General features: G+C 45.5%; 1 protein-coding gene and 1 non-coding gene across 2 annotated transcripts; one reads left to right on the top strand and one right to left on the bottom strand.

The window, feature by feature from the left end:
• Positions 1-8,283: 8,283 nt before the first annotated feature.
• On the bottom strand, positions 8,284-16,990 carry PSMB3 (proteasome (prosome, macropain) subunit, beta type, 3). The gene is made up of 6 exons (XM_006832533.1): positions 16,876-16,990; positions 16,410-16,594; positions 13,846-13,953; positions 10,324-10,501; positions 9,233-9,327; positions 8,284-8,332 (listed from the first exon to the last, which is right to left on the bottom strand). The coding sequence occupies exons 1-6, from the start codon at positions 16,876-16,878 to the stop codon at positions 8,284-8,286; spliced, it is 618 nt and encodes a 205-aa protein (XP_006832596.1). The 5' UTR covers positions 16,879-16,990.
• Positions 16,991-18,241: 1,251 nt separating this feature from the next.
• On the top strand, positions 18,242-18,315 carry TRNAN-GUU. The gene has a single exon. It is a non-coding gene; the product is annotated as a tRNA-Asn (tRNA).
• Positions 18,316-20,344: the final 2,029 nt, after the last annotated feature.

The raw sequence follows: 20,344 nt of genomic DNA, 5'->3' as shown, positions 1-20,344 counted from the left end.
TTTATGGGATATTGTGCACAACTTCCTCCATCTTTCCCCCTTGGATACAAGTGATATGTTACATTAGTCCTCCACCTAAATGCTGTGCTCCCGAAGGAACACTAGAGCAGCATCAAGCATCTTGGGTCAGAATCAAAGATCTCAAAGGGGAGCAAATTCAACCTCATGGAACAGTAAAGGATGGGGGCAGCTGTTGGGTTTTTGGACAGCTCATTCTCAGAGAACATCCATGATCAGCACCTAAGACCCTGGGTTCTCTCAGCTGCTTGAATTCAGATAAATCCTATTTCTAAAGTCAACCTCGCACTGGGTCAAGAGGAAGTGGAAAGCACCTTGGACGCAACAGGATGTTCCTGTTTCGATCTTATATTCCCTTGGGAAAGCCCCAGACACTGATGAGTATCAGTGAGGCCTGGGCCCTTCATCCACTTCCTCTGCCCAATTCCCAGGCACCCTCACTCACAGGTGAGTCTTTATCAGGGACAGATCTCTGAGCATCCAGAGTGCCCTTTGCAGAGATGCCTCTTCCAGCCCCAGCTGGTTTACAAAATATCAGAAGTCCTAAGGTCAGTCAGCATGGAGCAGTGCCCCTCTTCCTTGGGGAAGTGTGGCATCCACTACTGAAGTTGCTTCTGTGTCTCTTGAGGTAAGACCTAGGAAATCCAATTTGCAGGCTTGGTGTGGCTTTGACTTGGCCCCAGCCGGTCAGCAAGTCTGCTGTTCTTTGGCTGCCTCAGGAGGAATGGCAGCCTGCAGGTTCCTTCAGGGTTTCCACTCACCTGCAGCGCCGATGGCCCAAGCCCTCAGAATTGAGCTGCCTGTGGCATTCTGTGATATCAGAGCAATTGGCCTTGCCGGAAAAGAAAAAGACCCACTTGCTGTCTGTTGGGGGAGGTGCATTCTTGTATCTCTTGCCCCTCACCAGGAAATGGGGATCTGGAGAAAGATGTGATAAAGCTTGTAGATATCCTAAAGATGCGGAGATGGTTGTGAAATCATTTTGAGGGAACGGATTGTTTCCTGTGCCTCCCCACTGGCCAAGGTCAACTTCTGTGGAAGGAATCCGCTCTGTCTTTGTGCCCTATCTCTGGGAGCTGTCCCACAGCAATTAGGTCAGGAAGGAATGGAGGCAGCATTGTTGGACTCTACTGTGGCTGCTGGATGGGTTAGAATGCCTTCTGGAAGAGACAGATTGGGGTCAAACCACTGCTCTGGCCCTACCAAGGGCTACAAGAAGCTCTGACCATCTACATCAGGACCACTAAGTGACTTGGGGGAGGTACCTGGACCCAAGTGGATCATGGAGAAAACAAATTCAACTTACAAACGGCGGTGTTGTGTAGGAATACTCTTCAGACTTCATTTCCCCACCTCATAATCAAGAATGGAAATTGGGGGGCTGCTCCTGGTCAGGCTCAGTGTCTCCAAAGCTTGGGAAGCTGCTCCCAGCAGCCACCACAGCCTTGGGCTCCCATCTGGTTCTCTGCATTTGGCCTGCTAATCATGTTGCCATAATGTGTATGAAAAGTGTAACACAATCTTATCATGTAAGACAAACTACCAGGTATCTAATTTGTTTAACAACGAGTTTTTGTTTTTGTAGCTTTTTTTTTTTTTGTATATTGTTTACATTTTTCAGAGGTAGCGTTCTGTTTCAAATGCTGTTTTTGGTTTCCCGACAGTATTGTTGATTGGGTCGAAATGTTTGAGCTGTGGCTTAGTGAATTTTTTTTTTTTTTTAAGTCTTTACCTTTCATTCTGTTCTATCTTCAAAATCTTGGATTTGACCCTCTAATTCCTTTGGTATTCAAATATTCAAAAGATATTTGGGTTTATACAAGTTTTTTCTTTTTCTAATGTTAAAGATACTCTACTTGGTTTTCAGTCCGACTATCGAGAAAGTGAATTTATCCCCCAAGATTTTGTCTCCCCCATTCTTTTTTCCTTGGAGTCCTGGTGTGGCGCTGTTGGTTAATGCGCCAGACTGCAAAGCTGTTTGAACTGCAAGGTCAGCAGTTGAAGCTCACCAGTTGCTCCTCGGAAACCCTGTACAGGGTCGCTATGGGTCGGAACCGACTGGACAGCACTTAACAACAGCAACAATTCTTTTTTCCTTTAAGTGTCCCACCATTCTCTTCCTGTAATACACCCCTGAGGACAAGTGGGTCTCCCTGGGACCATGAAAAACTGCTGTCTTAACAGCATCCCAGAATCATTGTGGGGGTGGGGGCCATCCAAGAGCAAAGGTATAATAGGCACGACTGATTGGGTAAGGCCTGGGTGGGGTATGAGCAGGATTCCTCCCCCCTTTCCCATCACTCCGAAAGTCTACAGGTGAGAAAACTCACAGCCAAAGTGAGGTGTCCTCTGAAAAATCTACTTAGAAAATCACTAGCTGAAGGGCTCTGACCCTTTTTCATTTAACCTCAAGTCTTTGTTCCCCAGCTCATGATCCTTTTTTGTGCCTGCTGGTTTGGGGGTTACAGGGCATGCTGGGAAGCCAGCAGTTCCAGGAGCGCAGAGGGAAGCAGTGCTCAATCCCTCCTTACCTAGCTCAGGGGTTACTGGTCTGTGGCAGGTGCCACGAGTCACCCCTGTGGCTGTTCTCAGTGGCATTCTTTAGGTGCCCACCACAGGCAGCTCTTCCGCTCCCTCTTCCTACTTAACTTTTTTTCCTGTGCTTTAGGCCTCCAACAGGTCCTTGGTTGTGCTCAAGGAGGAGACTAGCCTCCTGCCCTAGTTACTTGTCCCTCTTCATAGCCTGCCAGGGCCTGCCTTGTGGAGGTGACCAAAGACCCAGGACTTTCTCAGTAGCCTATCCCACCTCCCCAGTGTCTTTTTACCAGTTCACGTTGGGCTGAGGGAAAAAGTTTGAGCACCTCCCGGCACCCTTCCCCCCAGCACTTGAGTCATTCATGTTGGGGGCTGGAAGGAGCTCTGGTGTTAGACCTATGGCTCCCCCCAAGGCTGGAGACCTCTCCTCTTTCTGGCAGTAATATGGGGATATGGGTCCGGCCTGAGCCCAGGATCAAAGGGAAAATAGTACTCAGACAACTGCCCACCCTCATCTTCCCCTGAGATTGACCACTTATGAAGAAGGCCTCCAAGGGGAGAGGAGACAACTAGGTTTCTCTCAAGGGCTGTGCTGAGATCCCAGGAAGGAGGCTTGGGAGGAGACTTCCTGAGGAAGCCGTTCTGTGAGGAGGTGGGAACCAACAACCTTTAGGGGGAGGCCCAGGACTGCTCAGCACACCCCAACAGCAGGTCAGATCATTGCAATCAAAAATGTGAATGAAGCTTAGATTCAACTTCTGGGGAAGCTGGATAAACAACCATCCCACCATATGTGTGTGACTTCTCAATTTCCCACTACAATTTCCATTTTTTAAATAGGAATTTTCAACCCTCTGTGCTTGTCAGTGTCTGCTCAGAACAGTTCAAGACCCTGTTACTGTTTTAAAATGCATGCATGTTAAGATGAATCTCCAACCTGAGAAAAAAATAAAACTCCAAAAGCTTTGTGTACATCTGGAATGTGTGAGTCCTTTGGAAAGGAAAGAGCCTTTGTTTTTTGAGAACAAGAGACCTTGGGTCCCAGTTTGCAGAGGTAGCATGGAGTACATGGCTTGAGTGCCCAGGAAGAATGTGGTCAGTGACATTTCACTCTCGGTTGCATTGGTTCAAAGTGTAGTACTGGAACCAGAACTGGTCTGCGTTGTTAGCTGTGGCTACTACAGGCTGAGGAATGGACAAAGTACTCTCTCCACTGCTCCGTCTGGAGAATGAATGAAGTCCCAGCGCTCCCATTGATTAGCCACATTACCATCTTTCTTCTGGTGGGGGTGGAGGTGGGGTCAGAAGTAGGGAGTGGGGCGGTGGGAAGGAGTTAGGGTTAGAACTCTGACTGGGTCTAAGGCTGTGTGGCACTGTGGGTTAATGTGCCAGACTGTAAAGCCATTTGAACTGCAAGATTGGTGGTTCAAGCTCACCAGCTACTCCTCAAAAGCCTTATACAGGGTCACTATGGGTCAGAACCGACTCAACGGCACTTAATACCTAGGACTTTATTTCATGTTAGGTTAGGACTAGGGTTAGTGTAAAGGTAAGGAACTGGGGCTGTAGTTAAGACGTGGTCTAGTTTTTAGGGTTATAGTTAGGTTTCTTTTTTTGTTTCTTGGAATCTACTTGATTTCTTCATTTGAATGTTCTTAATCTCTGGTTTTGTTTTTGTCTTTTTTGCTGTTATAACTATCTTTGGTGCTCAATTTTCAGTCTTGAAGGTCAGTTTCACTTTGTTGTTTGTTGCTGAGTTGGTTCCAACTCATACCGACCATGTATAGGGTTTTGAACCGCCAAACTTGAGGTTCATACCAACTTTGCAGTCCAGCGCACTAACCCACAGCACCACACCAGTGTTTCACTTTAAACCCTTCTGTATCTGGGTTGAGTCTAAGTAATACTGTGATTCTGTTTGTATCAGGTTGTCTGCTGTTGGTCCTCGGTTCAATTAACTTCCTTCAGTATTTTTTGTAAGGTGGTCTGGTTTTTACAATTCTCTTCATTTCTGTTTGTCTGAGAATGACCTAGTTTTGCTGTCATATTTGATGGACAGTTTTGTGGAATATATGATTCTTGGTTGGCAGTTTTTTCTTCCAGAGTTGTATGTTGTTATGTGCTGTGAAGTCGGCTCCGACTCATAGTGACCCTGTACAGGGTTTCCGAGGCTGTAAATCTTTACGGGAGCAGAAAGCCTCATCTTTCTCCTGCGGAACAGCTGGTAGTTTCGAACTGCTGACCATGAGATTAGGAGCCCGATTTGTAACCACTACACTACCAGAGCTCCTTATAGTTGTATGTATCATTCCATTGTCTTCTTGCCTGCATAGTTGTTGTTTTTTTGTTCTTTAACTTTTTATTGTGAATTGAGTGAATGTTTACAAACAAGATCATCAGTGTTAACATTCAACGAATCACACACTGTTTCATCTCAGTGATTGCAATCCCCTTCAGTGCAACAACAGTCATCCCGCTTCCTCCCGGTACTTCCTATTTCCAGTCTACCCATCTTCCCAGACCTGAAGGGTGGTTGAGGCCCTAGTCTCAGCTTCCTTAGCCTCTTAATGACCAGGAAGCCCAGTCTTTTTTTTTTTTTTAACTTTGAGTTTAGCTTTTCCTGAACTGCCCTCAGGAACTTTTTCTTGTCTTTGGTTTTGAAAGTTTGATTATGTGTGTTGGTGTTTTTCTTTTGAGGTCTATCCTGTTTGGAATTCATTCAGTTTCTTAAATGACTACCTTCCCACCTTTCCTGATGTTAGGGAAGTTTCCGTCCAATTCTTGGACAGTTTGTTTTGTTTTGTTTTTTAATCTCTTCCTGTTCTGGAATTCCTCCTCTTAGTATCCCACATAAATCTTACGCGTTCTTCAGATTTTTTGTTCTTTTTTCTGATTGTTTCTCTCATTGAGAGAGTTTTCTTCAAGCTCAGTAACTCGACCTCCCATTGACTCAGTTCTGTTCCTTTGCTCTTACAGTGTATTATCTATTTTTGAAGCCTAATGTTAGTCTTCTGACTTCCTAATTGTTTTTGTACAGTTCCCATTTTTTCATTTATTTTGTCAGTTTCCTGAATTCTTCTATAGTTTTTCCAGTTTTCCCTGAATTCATCTGTAGTTTTCTTGATCATTCTTTAAATCCCTTGAAGTTGCCTAAACAGCATTTTATTGTTGTTGTTAGGTGCCATCGAATTGGTGCTGACCCATAGCACCCTTATGCACAGTAGAACTTAACACTGCCTGATCCTGGGCCAACCTCACTATGCTGCCACTTTGCCAATTCATCTCACTGAGGGTCTTCCTCTTTTTCTCTGACCCTCTACCCTATCAAACATGATATCCTTCTCCAGCGACTGGTCCCTCCTGACAACATGTCCAAAATATGAAAGATGAAGTTTGGCCATCTTGGCCTCCAAGGAGCACTCTGACTACACTTCTTCCAACACAGATCAGTTTGTTCTTTTGGCAGCCCATGGCACTTTTCAATATTCTCCTCCAACACCATAACTCAAAAGCATCAATTCTTCTACAGTCTTCCTTATTTCACTGTCCATGCATATGAGGTTATTGAAAACACCATGGCTTGGGTCAGGTGCATCTTAGTCAAGCTGACATCTTTGCTCTTCAACACTTTAAAAAGGTCTTGTGCAGCAGATTTGCTTAATGCAATATGTTGTTTGATTTCTTGACTGCTGCTTCCGTGAGTGTTGATCTGTATTGTTGTTGTTGTTAAGTGCCATTGAGTCGGGTCTGACCCATAGCGACCCTGTACAGGGTTTCCAAGGGTGTAAATCTTTACGGGAGTAGAAAGCCTCATCTTTCTCCCGCGGAGCAACTGGTAGTTTCGAACCGCTGACCTTAAGGTTCGCAGCCCGATTTGTAACCACTACGCTACCAGAGCTCCTTGTTGATCCATATTGTTGTTGTTGTTGTTAAGTGCCATCGAGTCGGGTCTGACCCATAGCGACCCTGTACAGGGTTTCCGAGGGTGTAAATCTTTACGGGAGTAGAAAGCCTCATCTTTTTCCCGCGGAGCGGCTGGTAGTTTCGAACCGCTGACCTTAAGGTTCGCAGCCCGATTCGTAACCACTACGCTACCAGAGCTCCTTGTTGATCCATATTAGGTAGCTCTAATATTATTTCTGGTGTTTATTTTCTGACTTTATTTTGGTCTCTTGTTTGAGGCATTCTATCTTGTTTCTTCATGTAAGCTGATAGTTTTCTCTGAATCATTGTGATATATTTATATTATATTGATTGTATGCATATTGGTTTTCTCTGGGACTCACTGGCCTGTCTCCTGGTGGATGTGGTAGAAACTGAAAGTGTAAAGGCAGGTAGTTCTCTGTTCGCCCTTTGTATACTGTAGTTCAGGGTGGATTTACACTCCAGAAGCACACAAAGAGGCTGCGCCAGAGGGGGTACCACTGACTGATGGGTTGACTAGGGCAGGAACTGGCCATGTCCCCAGCTCCAAGGACACGGGTGCCAGGGAGAACTGCATTTCCTTTCCTCCAACCTCCAGCAGTGTCTTGTGCTTGCGGCCCACTGTATCAACAGCCCTTCACTAACTCCAGATGACTTCATCAGTTCACTTCTCACTGCTGTTCAACTGGAGGAGGCGCCACTTGTACACCACTCCACTTCACTGTCCTGTCCTCTGATGCTTGGGCTTCCAGGATCACCATCTGTATGTCTCACTTGGGTCTCCCATGTGTTGCAGAGGGTTCGCTCAGTGAGTCCACCTACTCTGCCATGTTACCCTGAAGTCCACATTGCCAACTTTGAACAAGTCACCTCCATGGACTTTAGGCCTGCATTTAGGCTCTTTGAAGTGTTTAGCTTAAAATGTAGTGGCTCTCAAAGTGTGGTCAGGACCAGCAATTTTAGTGACACCGGAACATCATTTCAAAATGCCAATTGTCAGGTCCCATCCCGGATCTAAATCTGAAGCTATGGTGTATGATTCCAGTGGTGGTAGTGGTGTGCCACTGAGTCAGCTGACTCGCTGCTACCCTGTAAAAGGTTTCCAAAGTTGTAGATTTTTACAATAGAAAATGTCATCTGTGGAGCGTCTGGCAGATTCAAACTACTGACCTTGTGGTTAGGAGCCCAGCTCATAATCCACTACGCTACCAGGGCACCTGTGATTCCAGTGAAGGCTGATCAAACATAGAACCAGCACACTCATGCACTTTCTGGGCTGCATATGGTGAACTTTAGAAGACAGACATCCAGACCCTTAATAGGCCAATGACGTTAGAATCCCACAAGAAAGGATCAAGGCATCAGTAGAAGCTCCCTAAGTGATCCCTGTAAACCACTGTTGGAGAACTGAGCTAAAAAGAAATAACCTGCACTTATTTTTACTACCTGAATAATAGAAACTTCTAGGGTTTTCCAGTACAGCTGAGAAAAAAGGATTATAGGCCTCGGAGTCAAATGGACGAGAGGTTTATATCCTTGTTCAACCACTTACTAAAGTGGCCCTGGGCAAGTTGGTTTTCACTTTTCTCATTTGTGAATGAGGGCAATGCCATCCATCTCCTCTTCTCCTCTGAGTTTTTATGATAAATAAATACTAGGATGTGTGATAAACTTCCCTGAGCAGCTATTTGTAGCTGCTGGGGATGGAGCTGGTAAAATCATCAAAGACAAAGAAGCAGTAGGCAATAGTGAAAGAAAAACTTTTATTTAAAAAAAGAATGGGCTTGGGTGTGCAGGAGGAAGAGCTTAGTCCATTCGGGCCTTCAGTGTCCGGGTGGTGATTTTGTCCTTCTCACTGCAGAGGGAAAGAATAAGAAAACATCTACAATCAGCTAGACACCTGTTCTAGGAAAGGGAGTCCCTCCATGGCAGTCCTGCTAGCTCTGTTTTGCTCATGTGACATTAATATCACTATGCCCTCAGCCCCTGTGTGTATGTGGGGGTGGAGGGAGAATTGGGAGGTTTGACTAGAGGTGGAACAATTACCAGTTGAGAGGATACAGGCCTGGACTGAGAAGCCCCGCCAAGAAGGGCAGAAGCTCCTCAGGCCTAGAGAAAAAGGCGGTGTGAGGTGTTTCACCTCAGTGTACACACAAAGACCTTCAAAGTATATGGGTGGTAAATTTTGGCAATCAAACACCCTTTTCAAGAATACAAAGGATCCTAATGCTTATTCTGGGATGTCCCTAAGGAAAGCAGGTGGGAGGTCATCTTCTACTCTAATCAGGTCCCTGGCGACAGCTCCAAGCAAGTATGGGGGGAAGGGACAGCACTTAAGATGCTGGCTGGGAGCTGGGAAATCGGTCCCAGAGTTCAGCATTTCACAGGGTTCTGGGCACCAAGCTGATGGGAGATGGGGACAAGGCCCAATTTCATTGTAGCAGCTCTGCTGTGGCTCATTCCCACACAGATCTGATTTGGGAGACACTGTTAAGGAAGGAAAGAAATGTCAACTGTGAGAAAGAGGAGGAAACTTGGGGTTATGGAGGCTCATCTGACAAAGGCCGGGAAGGGCCAGCCTGGTAGGCTCCCAGCTACTCCCCCTAGAGAAGCAGGGATTCCCGCCATCCCATGACTACCACAGACGCCTTTCTTATTTCACACCTGTCCTGCAGGCTGGGAAGATGGGGTGGGTGTCTGTGAGGGGAGAGGGAGGTAACTGCAAAGTTCTAGACCTCTCCCAACTCATACTCACATGATGTGCACAACAACTCCCATCCCGGACACTGCGTCCCGATCCACAGCATTCAGCATGGCTTGGGAGATGGTTTCAAATAAGTGTTCCGGATCCTGCCAACAGAATTAGAACCCTTTCAAACCCCAGAGCTTCAGAACCTCAACTGGCCTCCTTAACTCCCGTTTTTCTAGGCTCAGGGTCCTCCTGAGCTTCTTCCTTGTAAGTAAAAGTAAAGGAGACCCAGATTTCAAACATGTCTCTTCTGAGCCCTAACTCTTCTATGAATAGGGAGACGACTCTGTGTTTGGCTCCCATGTGCTTTATTATGAACTCTCCCTGCTGATGTCTCACAGGTTTCAAAATTTAACCTGTCCAAGTCTGAGTCCTTTTTGTCCCAAACCAGAAAACTCAGCCCTCTTCAGTATCTCTCCTCCCTCCTGTCCACTCCCCATTGCCACTACTTATGCTCAGGACCAGTAGCTGATCTCATGTACCCGCATGCCTCTGGCCCCGCTGATTCCTGACTGCCATTAGACTGCAGGGGGCGAGCGCCTCGGAGAGTTTGGCAGAGTGGCACTCAATGGTAATACTAGCCATTCTTCATGGTCAGGCACTGTTCTCTCTTTTCATGTTTCCTCACACCACCACTTACAAGGTAAGTTCTAATATTATTTCCACTTTACAGCTGAGGTAACTGAGGCATAGAGAAGTAAAGTGACTTACCCAAGAACATAACTAATTAAATGGTAGGTGGATCCAAGTTTCCAACCCACACAGCAGGCTCCAGGGCTCATTTGGCTGTGCTGCCTCTAACCCCACACACCTTGTTCAGTGTTGGTTCAGTGGATGGATGTGAGAACCCTGGAAGCCCAATGTGAGGATTTATCTGTTGTTGTAGTAAATAGCTGAGTGGGGCCCCCTAACAGAAGGTGCCAGCACCATGGCCTTGGACAGATGGTGTTTCCGGATACACACCCAGATACTGACAGCTGTGGCTGTCTCACCTATCTGTGGCACTCTCTCCATTTCCTGCCATGCAAACACATATTTTCCTGATGGCCAAGGAGTGGGTGCCTTGAGTCCCACCCTGCCCCATGTCACCAACTTACCATGTTGGGCTCCCAGAGGGACTCGCACATCCCGTACATTTGTTCAGCGCATGTGCCACTGACCACAAAGTCATCAGTCACCATGGGGCAGCCAATGAGGTCCAGAGAGCAAATGAATGGCTTAAAGGTCTTCGGGTCCAATCCAGCAATGACAGGCTCAGTGTAGTAGGGGCCGAACCTATAGGGGCGAGGAAAGCAGAACTAAGGAACATCAACCTTCAGGTTCAGGCTTACTCACACGAGGTCCCAGTGCCAACATGGGGGTCAAAAGAAGCTGCTTGGGAAGCTGGGGCCAACTTGTGAATCCTTTTCCTTATTTCTGGTATCTGGCAATGCTTGCAAACTTGTTTCTTTACTAGATTTTTTTTTTTTTAACTTTTTTTTGTGATTTAGGTGAAAGTCTACAGAGCAAATTGGTTTTCCATTCAATAATTCATGTGGATTTTGTTTTGTGACACTGGTGGCTGTCCCCACTCTGTACCAGCACTCTTTCCACTTCCTCCCTATGCTTCATTTCCGATCACCCTTCTTTCTAATCCTTGCCTGCCTTCCAAGTTTTATTCCTGGACAAATGCTGTCCTTTTGAATTTGCACGGCTAAAGTGTGTACCTCCCTGGGGTTTTTGTTCCCCTTTCAGGCCTGTGTATTGTTTGGCCTAAAGTTGAGCCACAAGAGTGAGTTCAGATCCAGGATATAGTATTGGGGGTTCCAGTACGCCTGGTCTTTTTCATTATTTTTAATTTTGTTCTACATTTTTGCTCCCATTCTATCCAGAACCTACTACTGTGATCCTTCCCTATAAGCATTATCAGCAGTGGTAACTGCTAGTTCTTCTGGTCTCAGGATCATGGAGAATGGGTTCACATGGTCAGTTAGTCATTTGGACTAATCGTCCCCTTGTACCTTTGATTTTCTTCACTCTTCTTTGTTCCAGGTGGAGGGAGAGATCAATAGTTGCACCTAAGACAGCTCTAAGACTTTCTAATCTTTTTCCTGACATTTACATTCAAGTCTTTTTCATTTAAACCTGTTTCTTCTTTCTCTGGGAATTGTCTTCTTCTAACCCATCCCATTCTAATCTAAGATCCTGTCACTATCCAACCCTCTATTTGTACATTTATAGCACTAACTCCTCCCAAAAGGAGTCCTGGTGTGGTACCACTGTAGGATAAGCACTGGACTGCTGACTGTAAGGCCAGTGGTTCAAACCCATCAACTGCTCCTAAGAAATCTATAAAGTTGCTATGAGCTGGAACCAACATGACAACACTTACTAACAACTCCTTCCAAAGAAAAGATTTGAAGTTTATAGAAAAAACACTGCGAAACTCCTAAAACAATAGAACACAAAACAAAAACACAGTTTTGTTCTATCCTAGCAGGCAAGGTAAAGTGCTACTCCGTGGGCTGGGTCATTCTCACTGTTCACCAGAAGAGTCCTGCTATGGTGCTGTGGGGTAAGCACTGGATTGCTAGCTGCGAGGTCAGTGGTTCAGACCTGCCAGTTGCTCCTCAGAACCCTATGCAGGGGTGCCATGAGTCGGAACCAACTTGATAGCAATTAACAATCACCAGAAGAAATAAAGCAGCTCATCAGAAACTTCTTATTCTGGAGCTGAGCTTTGAAAAGAATCAATCTTTGGGACCTTTTGATACAAAATACTCAATAACTAAAGGCCGGTATTCTCAATGGACTCCTGATGTGGCTCTGTAGGATAAGCACTGGACTATGAACAGCAAGGTTGGCAGTTCAAACCTACCAGCTGCTCCTCGGAAACCCTATCCAGGGTCATTACGAGTCAGAACCGACTCAACGGCCCTAGTGGCACAACAATTAAGCACCTGGTTAACCAAAAGGTTGGTGGTTCAATACCACCTAACAGCTCCTCAGGAGCCGGCAAGATGATCTGCTTCCATGCAGATTCCAGCCAAGAAAAGCCTGTCACATGGACTCAGCATGAGTCAGAATCAACTGGTAAGGCCCAGCAACAATCATCATAACATCACCTTTCATATGGGATGTCTTCTATCAGCCTCAATTCCTAAGGGCATGATCTGAAGGTAATCCTCTGCTAAAAAACTTAATTCTAAGATGAAAGAAAGGTCCCTTGACCACTTTTCTCAAACAGACCCCTGTATGTCAATTTCTATAAAAGATTTAAAATTTTGTTTTTCTCTCAATTAACTGAACAAACAAACCTTAAAATGGCATCCTATAACACAGTTCAGGGCCTGCATCTATACTTCTAATGATGTATCAGCTAAAGGTCAGAGGTGAACTGCAGGGTGTCCCAGAGATGTCAAAATGGATCAACTGGAGTCCATAAGAGGTGTTTTTCTATTAAAAGGGTCTGTACATTGTTCAAATGTGCAAAGTACTACCTCAACCTATCCTGCTGGAAAAACCGATTATCTTAGTTGGTTTATGCAGGAAGCTCCACAATACTTTTAATTCTGTCCAAGAAACACGAGTTGTTAAATATATAACTAAATGTGAGTTGATTTTTATAATTTATTTACTCTGCCTACCCCCTTCTGTATAAAATCAGTTTTGAAAATCCTTACCAATTTCGCATTTTCTGGTAAACACAGCCAGTGCATATGCTTATCAAGCAGACAAGTCACAGCTAAGGATATTAACTAAGATTTAAAGGACTGGCAACCCTTTTAATTTTCTTGTCTTTAACTTTTCAATGTTGTTGTTGTTAAGTGCCTTCGAGTTGGTTCCGACCCATAGTGACCCTGTATAGGGTTTCCGATGAGCAGCTGGTGAGCTTGAACCGCTGACCTTACAGTTTGAACCGACTTTGCAGTCCAGTGCATTAACCCACAGCGTCACACTAGGGCTCTAACTTTTCAATAGTAAATACAAATCACTCCAGGTATGGAGATGGCAAAGACTTTAAGTTTTGAATGTGCAAGAGTATTTTTGCAATTTTTCAAAATAAAGTTAAAAACAAATATCTATTTTCTTGCCACCTGTGTTTTGTCTATAGATGACTTGTTAAGTGCCAATTCTGACTCATAGTGACCCTATTTATATAGGATTTCCATGGAGCAGCTGGTGGGTTTGAAATGCCAACTTTTCAGTTAGCAGTGCTTATCCTACAACACTACACCAGGACCCCACAGAGTAGGGACTATATATCCAGGGTTCTCCCTTCAATTCCATTTCACCCACTGCACGGAATTCTACAATTAATAATAAGGTTCGTGTTTTCTCTTTATGAAGTCATCAAAAAGAACTCTCAAAAATGAACATAGCTAATTCGTAGGCTCCCTGCCATTCCAGAGACTCTAGTGCTAACAGAACACTCCTGGAGTTGGCCTTTGTTTGAAGGACTCCATTCTTCCCTATCTGGTTGTCAGGTAAGCACAGAAAATCAGACCCATACAATAAGGATCAGAAGGGGGAGAACAAAGAGGAATCTACCCCACCCTGTTCCCAACACTACCAGCCTATTTTGTCTTCCCCCCAAAGAGCTCTGGGTTCCTAGAGTTCTAGGTGACTCTTCTACTTACCGCTTCTCATACAAGAGATTGGCCACCATGCTCATGAGAGTGTAAGGCTTGATCTGCCGACCTTCCTTCAGTTCATACAGGTTCAGCCGGAATTTGAGGCGCTGGGCACTGTGATGGGAGGAAAAAGTGAAGTTATCAGTCACTGCTGATGGTCCCCTAGTGTGTACCCTGTGTAGGTCAGGAGCTAAGAAGGGGGACAATCTCAATACCTGTCTAGACTCTGCTCTTCTCTCTGCATTTCTCTCACCAGAAGTCTAGCCTCACTTCTACATTCAGGACTCCTTACCTAACACCACCTATAAACACGCTGCTCTGCTAACCGATCTTCCTATAGCTTTTTGTTTTTGTTGTTGTTTTGTGGGAAGAATAGGAAATGGATTTTTATCTTCAATAAAATGAACAGTTCCTTCTACAGTTTTATAGAGTGCGTGCCTGCAGACATAAAGTCACAGAAGGCCCATATAGGAAAGAGCATAGATCTATTAGGCTAAGTTCATCTCCCCACTTAACTTTTCTACCCATAAGACCTCAAAACTCTAACCACAGAGTCAATTCCAACTCAAAGTGAGTCTATCCAGAGCTTCTGAGACAGTATACCTTTATGAGAACAGAGCGCGCCACGTGTGGTTAGCAGTCCAGAGCTCCTTAGCCACAAGAACACTGCTATTGCTGTGTGCCATCAAGTCAGTTCTGACTCATAGCGACCCTGTATAGGGTTTCCAACAGCAGTTAGTGGGTTTGAACTGCTAGCATTATGGTTAGTAGTCTAGTGCTTATTCTACAGAGGCACACTAGGACACATCCATAAATTCTAAGTGCCGTAGAATCAATTCCGACTCATATCAACCCTTTTAGGGTTTCTAAGGAGCAACTGGTGGGTTTGAACTCCTGACCTTTCAGTTAGCAGTCCAGTGCTGATCCTACAGTGCCACACCAGGACAAAAGAAATAGCCAGGCAGTGAGATAAGGTACTATGGGTATATTACAAGGTACTTGGAAAACTGCCAAGTTCAATGTTGCCAGCTTCCTGAAGCACCTGACACCTGCCATCACATCGTCCCTCTTGAAGCTCCACCCTGATTCTTTTCCTCATCTTCTCTGGCTTCTCTTCTTCCCTTACTGAAATATAAGATCTAGCTTTTCAACTGCAGCGGCTTCTGCGCCCTTTGCATACTTTGTCTCTCTAGATTCTGCTCGCATAGATTGAACAAATTATCAATTCCTCTTCATCCCTGAGATGCTGGCATGGAGTCCTGGTGTGGTGCTGTAGGATAAGCACTGGACTGCTAGCCACAAGACCAGTGGTTCAAGCCCACTAGCTGCTCCGCAGAAACCCTATGCAGGGTCGCTATGAGTCAGAACCAACGTGATGGCACAAAACAACTGCTTACATGATGTTTCTATGTGGTTTGCCTTCTCACCTCAAAACTGGTGTCAAAAATCAAAGTCATCATCTTTCCCGCAAAACTAGTCCTCCCAATTCTTTTATCAACATGCTCAAAGCAGGAATTACCTGTGAGACATGTGTGGCTTATCTATATGCCAGGTACTGTTCTACAAAGATGGAAAAGAGATTAGACACTGACCTTGCTCTTAACAAATGACTTTCTTTGTCCTACAATAGGCTTGTTAGCAAGCACTCTCAGAAATCCTCTTCTTTTCTTCATGGCCACTACCACACTTGAGCCATCACAATTGCCATCTGTTTCACCTCTTAGCCTCCTTCTCACAAGTCACATAACCACTGTCAACTAGGTAACTGATCTGGTAATTAACAGTACCAACTCATCATGGGTTAATTACTTTTCTATTGTCTCTCAACTAGATCTAAAGTTTTTTACAGACATAGACTTTGGTCTTGGAGACACCAGCTTTAGGACCCTGGCTTGGACACTCATTAATTTGTACCTTGAACATGACACTTTGTGAAACCCTCAGTTTCCTCATCTGTAAAATGGGGGAGCAAAATGATAAAAGAATTAAAGGAGTACATGCATATAAGGTGCTTTCCACAGAACCAGGCACAAAGAACTGGTAAAAAGCTGGTTAGTATACATCTCTAGAGCGTCCAGTGGCTCCATAAGCCACAAGCACTGGACTGAGATCCACAAGGTGCCAGGTTCAAGACGACAGCCGCTCCCGCAGGAAAAAAAAAAAAAAAAAAAAAAGCTTTTTGCCCCTTCAAAAATTTAAAACCTGGGAAACTGTATATAGGGTAGCTATGAGTATGAATGATTACAGTACATCTCTATTATCATTTTTTAAACGCAAAAACTCATTGCCATCGAGGTAATACAGCGACTCTACTGGACAGAGTAAAAATGGCCCATTTGATTTCTGAGGCCGGTAATCATTACTGAAGCAAACCGTCACATCTTTCCCGCGAGAGAGGCTGACAACTTTGAGTTAGCAACTAGCACTTAAGCATCGTGCCACCAAGGTGTCTTTATGGTGTCCACCAAAGTTTCAGATACTGTAATGCTGAATAGATGACTGACACCCAAGACACGGGGCAATGCTATGCTGGTCCTAGAAAGGCAGGGGGCAGGGACCCCGGCACTTACACGGTCTGGACGTCAGTGGCGAGCCCCGCCAGGCCGATGTACAGACGGTCTCCCATGGGAAAGATCTTCTGGAAGTCTGTGGTCACCATCTGGGCCTGGATTCCGAAGCGCCTGTCGGCAGCGATGGCCACACAATTCTTCCCTTTCATGGCCATGACGGCCCCTCCATTATAGGACATAATAGACTGGGGCAGACAGAGGTGAAGGAGATCAGGGTGAGGGGCCAGACGAGGCCATAGCTCTCGGTCCGGCCCCTGTTCCCGAGGCTCCTAGACGCCCCGTCCCTGTCTTAACTGTAGGAAGAGACATTCATCCCCTAGGTCTGCACCGCGCGCGGTCCGCTCCCCTTCAAACTGGAGCCTCTTCCTCCCATCGACTTCCAGGCCCTCTACGCTTCCCAAACTTCCTTTGGCCCCTCTTCCTTCCTCACTCTCTACCCGGTGTCCCTTTTTCTCCCCCATCTCACCATGATTGCGGTGTGATAGGACCCCCAATCTTCTCCGCGATTCCAGTAAACTAGTTGTAGTCCTCACTGCGCAACCCCTCTCGCTGATTGCTTTCCATTGGCTGAAGGACCGACTTCCGGGCCATTGGGGCCTCTGGTTGGCTGTGCACCTTGTCAGTCACCAGTATTCTATAGTTTGGTTGAGAGGCCAAAGCCAAGAGAGGAAAGTGAAAAGTCACTGTAAATGCGGAAAAGCCTTTACTTCGCAGTGCACCCTGGGGTCGCGGCGGACCCGGGCTCAGGTGGCCTGAGACTGGGGCGGGACCTGCGCCGCACGTGGGTGGGGTTAGCCAGGACTTGCTAGGGCCGGGGTGAGGTGCTATTCCATCCAAAGAGGACCACCGGAGAGTTTACCAACATGTTGTAGGGGTCGGACGTGTTACTCCTTCGGGCTTATTTCATTTATCCTTTTCAGAAATCTTTACTGAATACTTATTGTCTACCAAATAGTATGCTAGGCTCTAGATGTTCACTAGCTTAGAACAGTGTCTGGGCTGTAGGAGGCTCTCATTAAATGCGTATTTAATGATACGGGAACAGTCGGGCGTCGGGGTATTTCGCGGCTTCAGGTGCTTAGCTGCAGAAGAGAGTTTTTTTTTTTTTTTTTAATGTTTTTATTTTGGATTGAGTGAAAGTTTACAGGGCACATCATCAGCTTCACATTCAACCATTCATATAGCTTGTTTCATTACATTGATTATTATCCCCTCCATATATCATCAGTTAACAGTGTTTCTCTCTATCCTCTTTAGCTCTTTCTTTTTTGGGTGGGGGGGGGGACTTGCCTTTTTGGAATTTATAGTCTCGGCTTTTAGGAAAGGTTTTTACATTTGTCTGTGGATATCCAGGGCTCATGTATGAGATTGCTAACAAGCATTACTGAATAATCAGATGAGGAACGGTTTGCTATGTCTACTAGGTGACTAAAGTCTGATCCTCAGAGCCTATGGTTAGGACGGTCAACAACGCTTGGGCCCACAGGGTCTTGACCTCCTGACCGGATCTGCACGGCTGCAGAAGAGAGTTTTGAAGGCTGGAGGTTGTTCTGCTTTTCCAGACTCCCAGCCAAATGGCTTCACATGTCCCCAAGTCTAAGGTCACCTTTAAAAAGGACATTCCGGGGATAACTGACGCCGACCCTGCCCAGGGCAGGTGTTTACGTACCGTCTCTAGCCTTCCGGGCGCCCGGATGTGCCATTCCCTTTCTCTTAGGTTCGGCTTTTTCACTACACTGCCGAGCTTTTTTTTTTTTTTTTTTTTTAAGCTCCTACGCCGTCATAGCCTCGCTTCCATTGACTTGACTTACAGCCACTCACTAGTCATCGCAGTCTCTGTGGCGCAATCGGTTAGCGCGTTCGGCTGTTAACCGAAAGGTTGGTGGTTCGAGCCCACCCAGGGACGTTGCCTTTTATTTTTTTTCCCTTTCTTTCTCAAGAATACATACCTGTTTCTACTATGAAGGAATGTAAAAACTGACCTTTTTGTTCCTAACCGCTGAAAAGCGAGATTTTTCATGGAAATGACAGAAGCAATCATTTTTATATAGTAAATCTGAGGGTCGTTGAAAATTCCTTGTTCAGTCAGTAAATGGGATCATTTCTCTGTCGCTTCCCTCCACCTGACCCTCCCCCCTCAGTTGAATTGCAGGAAAGGCAAAGACCGGTTTTTGTCTCACTGAGCAAACGTTTCAGGTTGTATTTTTTGTAAGAATAAATTTGCACTGGAGGTGGAACAATTTCCCATTGTCTGCCTCAACAAGGTTACAATCTAAATAATTACATTTTGAAGGGAAGAGACAAAGGAGAGAGAAAGGCAGAGACAAACAAGTATGAAGATAAACAAAGGTAAAAAAGGGAGACCATAGCTGTGACAGAGACACATACACAGAGAAAGGGGACCTGAAGAGAAATAAGCAGGGTGAAGAGGAGGAAGCTCCACAGAGAAAATGGAGAGAAGGAAAAGACATAACATTTAATATGAAGAGCATCAGGAAAAGGAAAACAATAAAATACTCTCTTCCCAAAGTATGCACACAGAAATTGGGAGGATGGGAAAATAACAACAGAAATATTAGGGCGAGGGTGCAGGGATAAAGGCTTTTATATACATGAAAGACTTAACCAAACCCAAACTCACAGCAACCCGCTACAGGATTTCTGGAACTCTAAGGGTGTAAAACCTAAAAACCAAATCCTGTGCCATCAAGGTGGTTCCATCTCAGAGATCATGCAGAGAGGTAGAGACAGATAAAAATACAAGCAGGAGCTCCTCTCCTTTAGCATCATCACCATCTTTAAGGGGCCTTCATTTCCTGGTAGCTCTTAGTATGCTTTGAAGTAATTACCCAGATTTCCTGGGTTTCTGCCCTCTGGGAGCTTCTAGTCTGACAGAGACAGTGATTCTTATGTTGAGTAATTGTTAGCTGGAGGACCCTATGAGATAATACACAACTAAAAAAATGGAGAAGGAAACATTGACTCCTAACATCTTCAGAGATCATCCCCCCCCTCCCCGACATTGGACAGAAACCTGATTGGTGGGAATACACCAATGGCTCTCTCAGGTAGTTCTATCCCGTGTTCCCTCAGACCATACTTGATCTCTTTTCAAAATGCAGCTTAAAGGTTTTTTTCTGCAAGCCCTTCTCCAGGCCTCTTCTTGTAATGACCTAGCTGTTCACATTAGCTTGCATAGTAGCACTGTGTACCCCTCTGAATTTGCCCCCACCTGCCAGTGAGCCCCTGGGCAAATAGCTCAGATCATGTTTTATGTACCCTGCTCTTAGCACAAGTTTGACATTGGCAGGTGCTATGTCGGTTAATGGAATAAAGACTGGGAAATCAAAGAATTTCAGGTGTGAGAAGGTTGGGTCAGAAGGTTCCCCTGATAAAACAGAAAGGAGGACTGAAAAACTGATTGAAATAGTAGGTTTAGGTAGTGGGGGTCTTTAACATTCCCCTTCTCTCTAGTAGCACTTAATAACTGTCTGCAGAGTAAAAGGGACTATACCAGTGGGCACTAACCCGCTCAGGTGACCCTCCAGGAGAAATGGATGGGAGTGAGGATGTAGAGGAAGTCAGCCCCCTTCCCACTAGCTAATTGCTTCCCCCAGGACAGCGCCAGAGTACTCGTTGTGGATTGTTGGTGGGACTGAGAAAAGACCTAAACAAACCCAAACGCACAGCAACTCTCTACAGGGTTTCCAAACCCCTACAGCTTTCTCTTACCCCATGCCCTTCTAGTCGAAAGGAGAGACAGACAGGGAGTGCCTACCGCGCTCAGGAGAACCTCTCCACAGAGCGATGAGGGACAGAGGAAGATGCCTAAGTCTTTCCAGGCAGTCTAGGATGCAAAGTAACACACTTGCCCTGGGAATAGTGGGCATGGCATGTCCACGCCAAGTACCCTCTCCCATGGAAGCCAATGATTT

Source organism: Chrysochloris asiatica, unplaced genomic scaffold (genome assembly GCF_000296735.1).
Source record: "Chrysochloris asiatica unplaced genomic scaffold, ChrAsi1.0 scaffold00007, whole genome shotgun sequence".
Classification (NCBI taxonomy): domain Eukaryota; kingdom Metazoa; phylum Chordata; class Mammalia; order Afrosoricida; family Chrysochloridae; genus Chrysochloris; species Chrysochloris asiatica.
Note: the sequence above shows the minus strand (reverse complement) of the source record. Positions and strands in the feature narration are given on the sequence as shown.

Bases quoted from the DNA above. Each gene is read 5' to 3' on its own strand.
- PSMB3 (XM_006832533.1), bottom strand. The intron at 10,502-13,845 runs GTAAGTAGAAGA...TCGCCCCTATAG, and splicing joins AATCTCTTGTATGAGAAGCG to GTTCGGCCCCTACTACACTG. The intron at 8,333-9,232 runs GTGAGTATGAGT...TTCCCTCTGCAG, and splicing joins GGAGTTGTTGTGCACATCAT to TGAGAAGGACAAAATCACCA.